Source organism: Cucurbita moschata, unplaced genomic scaffold (assembly GCF_002738365.1).
Source record: "Cucurbita moschata cultivar Rifu unplaced genomic scaffold, Cmos_1.0 Cmo_Scf00030, whole genome shotgun sequence".
NCBI lineage: Eukaryota > Viridiplantae > Streptophyta > Magnoliopsida > Cucurbitales > Cucurbitaceae > Cucurbita > Cucurbita moschata.
The window spans coordinates 601,981-605,930 of NW_019268546.1; the positions used below are offsets into that span (position 1 = coordinate 601,981).

The window sequence follows — 3,950 nt, forward strand, 5'->3', positions numbered from 1 at the left end:
TTCATATTATTCATCTTCTCCTACTCAACTCTCTGTTTTTTATAGTATATTTAGTCATCTTGACACGGTCTCGGTATTAGTCAATTTATTATATAGTTACTATAATTTTCATGCAAAAACCTACCCTAGAAGATTACAGGAAGATTCGAGTATCTATCTTATCCTACTAAATTCATTTTTTTTTATATGGTATGTTTAGTCATTGACATTAGTTGTATAATCATTTTAAATGTGAAAACTTACGCTAAAAAATAATATAAATGTTGGGTTTTCTCATTTACTTACCCAATAGTCATGCACGTGGAAATTGGTTGGTTAGATTGAGGAACGGAGGTCTTTTGGTTTTCATCCTACTTGGCGATCAAGAGCCAATTGGAGAATCCATATTCTGACGGCTCTAGCTTGACCTCGCAATTCGACTCGGGTTTAATATTTTAGGACCGTTTTCAGGGGTTGTTTTCAACACTTCACACTTCCGGAGGCATTTAAGTTTAGTATGGCTACTGAATGAGCAGTTTTAAGCTAGCATGAAGGGAGCGCAATGAATTCAGCTTAGGTCAACCAAGTAATTGATTTTATTGATGGTTTGGTTAGATGTCTTATTTGCTGTATGAATGATACATGCCCAATGGCCCCTGTACATATCATGTTTTATGATTGGTTAACGTGTGTTATGTATGTTGATCTTCAACACAAAAAGAAAACGATTGATCGGCACTGAGAAAAAATTCAAGGACAATAATTAACCATAGCTTTTTTAAGTTAATGAAAATAAAGTTGATAGTGTAATATCATCGAATCAATTTATTTAAGTTCAAACAACATGTGGGTCGCTATATTTGACAAAATCTTGCATTATATACAAGAAAAAAAACGGGAAAGAAAGTGAGTGAGCGAGGGTGACAAAAGGAAAGACAACCGAGCTAACATTTATCCAAATTCCACACTGATTTGAAAGTTTCGAAGTTGACCTGTGTTGGACAGTTATTTCACGAGACTTTAAAAGCATCGAATTCGTGTACATCAATTATCTTAATCCGAGCTCAGTTTAGATTTGATTTTAAACTCGATCTAATCTATTTATTTATTAAATTTTAAATCAAAAATATTTTTTATTTTATGTTTTTTTTTGGAATTTACTTGTATTTAAAAAGTTATTTTATTAAAAAAAAAAAACTATCAACTAAAAAAAGTAATAAAAGGCAAAAAAAAAAAACATATATATATAAAATGACCAATCTACCCTAAACCTCAAAAGTTTTTTTTTCCTAATTTAATTATTATTTTAATTTAAAAAATTGTATTTATTTTCTCGTTAGAATGACTTTTCATATATATATTTTTTTAGCAAAAATTTAAATTCTTACAAAGATTCTAAAAATAAAAACATGATTTTAAAAAAAATGTAAATAAAATGAAAGAGTATTTTTAAATTACTTTTTAAGAAAAAAACAAAACTAAAATGAAATAAAAAATTCAACTCATAATATTGAAGGGTTCTTTATTTTAAGAAAGAACCATTTTTAATTAGTCTTTGTCCGTTGTATTTTTTGTTAGTCAAATGGGAATTTTTATTTAAATAATATTATTTTATTTCGTAGGAGTTTGTATCATCGAAATCAACGCCGATTGGTTCGCGCGTGACGCAACGTGGGAGAGGGGATGGACCACGACCACCATTTTCCAAACACGGCTTTGTTGTCGTTTTCGGTAGCTAGCGCAGCTGCAACGAAAAACACGTTTTCAGGCCATTATTCCATTGTTTCCTTAAAACCCTAAATTATTTAAAAAAAAAATTTTCTTACAATAATATTTCTAATATTCTTTTAACTCTCCCAAAATTAAAAAAAATAATCTTTATGAACGGAAGCATTAAAACTTAATAATATACGTCATATATTTAAAATAAATTTAATTCTCAATTTTATTTTTTAATATTTTAAAATTCTTAATAAGTCATTTCATTAAAAGAAATTATATTAAAATTTATTTATAAGTAATTGACGTGTCTTTGAATATTATTTTATTGACATATTAAAATCTACATATTTACGCGTTATTTTTGTTTTGGTGTTGATTTTTTTCTACCAAATATTTAATAAATAATTTATGATAAAAAATCCAATTGAGAATTTATTTAGCTAATTATTTATTAACTTGATTAGATTTTTTCTTGATTTAATAATATATATTTTTTATTTCTTTTCCTTTTCATTCGAGTCAAATATTTTTTTAATAGATTTAAAAATTATATTTTGAGATATACACGAGATGTGCGAAGGACAGGAAAACATTGTCTCCATATCCGCTTCGTATTTCAATCTTCACTAATTTTGTTGGGGATCGAGTTCCTAAGAAATTTCTTTCTCACAATTTCTATTAAAAAAAAAAAACTAATAAATACATCATAAACCGTGTAATTTTTAAAAATTCAAATTTCAATATTATACCATAATTTTCTCTTTCTATATATATATGTTCGTTTATTAAGTAATGCAAGGTGGGGCAAGTTTAGCGGGGTCGGAAAATGTAATTCCCACCTAAGCACTATTTAACTCATGGAAAAATCTCTCTCAACTCCCTATTCCATTCTCCGTACCAATCTGGCAGGTTAAATAGACATCTATAATTAACTCTAACTATATTACTTAATAACTAAGTATCGGGCTTTTATAACTGAAGTTACCAATGTTGCTACATTTTTTATTAAGAAATAGAGAAGTATTGTTTTAAAAAATTATAATTTTTAACAAAAAATTGAAATATATAAAACGTTATTTAGTAACTAAAATATATTTTTAAATTTTTATATTCTCGATTAAGTGACAGATAGTTAAAATCGACTCTAAAATATATTTATTTAAATTATAATATTATTATATAGAAAATGAAGGATATTTTTGAGCCAATAATTTATTGCCTAATTACTTGTTGAGTACCACAACAATATAATTAATAAACTAAAGGAATTAAATGAATTTTTTAAATAATAAAATAAATAAAAAATGAAATGAACTCGGCCTGCATTAATACATATAAATATATCTATAAATTAAGCTGAAAAATATTGTAACTAACAACACAGCTTTCGAACAGAGAGAAACAAGGAGTTTTTTGTTTGTTTTTTTTTTTTTTGAAAATACGCTGTGTGAAGTGAATTCAGAGAAGAATCAGAGCCGAAATGAGCGGCGGAGGTGAAGGAACGTCGCTGGAATTCACTCCGACATGGGTTGTTGCCGCCGTCTGCAGCGTCATCGTCGCCATTTCCCTCGCCTTAGAGCGTCTCCTTCACTTCCTTGGTACCTACCTCAAGAAGAAGAATCAGAAGCCGCTGAATGAAGCTCTACAGAAAGTTAAAGAAGGTTTGATTTGACTCGATTCCGAATCCGAATCCATAATCCATGATTCCTTTTATTATGTTTTTGGTTTCCTCTTTCTCTTGTTCATTTTCGTGTGTGTGTTTGCCTTTTCGCTTTCCGATTTTCACTCTTTGTTGCTGTTTCGATTGTTGATATTTGTTTCGTCCTTGTTTTTGTATCTGGATGCTGCAGAATTGATGCTCTTGGGGTTTATTTCGCTTCTGCTCACTGTATTTCAAGGCACTATCTCGAAATGGTGTGTTCCTGAGAGTTTGACTGAGCATTTACTTCCGTGTGATCTGAAAGATAAACCTAAAGCTGAAGAAGATGAACATGGCTCATCGACGACGGAGCATTTTCAAACATTCTTTGTTTCAAGCATTTCTGGCACGGCTAGGCGCCTTCTATCTGAGGGATCGGCTTCACAGAATGGCTACTGTGCTAGTAAGGTGAAGTTTGACCTCATTTTCTCAATTATATCCTTCATTGATGCTCATTTATGCTTGGTTGGTATATAATTAAATGAAGTTGAATTTTGAACTGGGGTTGCTTGATTCTGTTCTTCCTTTTTTTTTTTTTTTTTTTTTTTTT

General features: G+C 29.4%; 1 protein-coding gene across 1 annotated transcript in view; it reads left to right on the top strand.

Annotated features, from left to right (window-relative positions):
- The first annotated feature begins 3,066 nt into the window (after positions 1 to 3,066).
- LOC111464579 (MLO-like protein 1) overlaps positions 3,067 to 3,950 on the top strand; it is a 5,431-nt gene continuing 4,547 nt past the window's right edge. The window contains exons 1-2 of the mRNA XM_023108853.1: positions 3,067 to 3,362; positions 3,552 to 3,808. Coding sequence (XP_022964621.1) covers positions 3,182 to 3,362; positions 3,552 to 3,808 — 438 coding nt within the window. The 5' untranslated portion in view covers positions 3,067 to 3,181. The remainder of the gene's footprint in view (positions 3,363 to 3,551; positions 3,809 to 3,950) is intronic.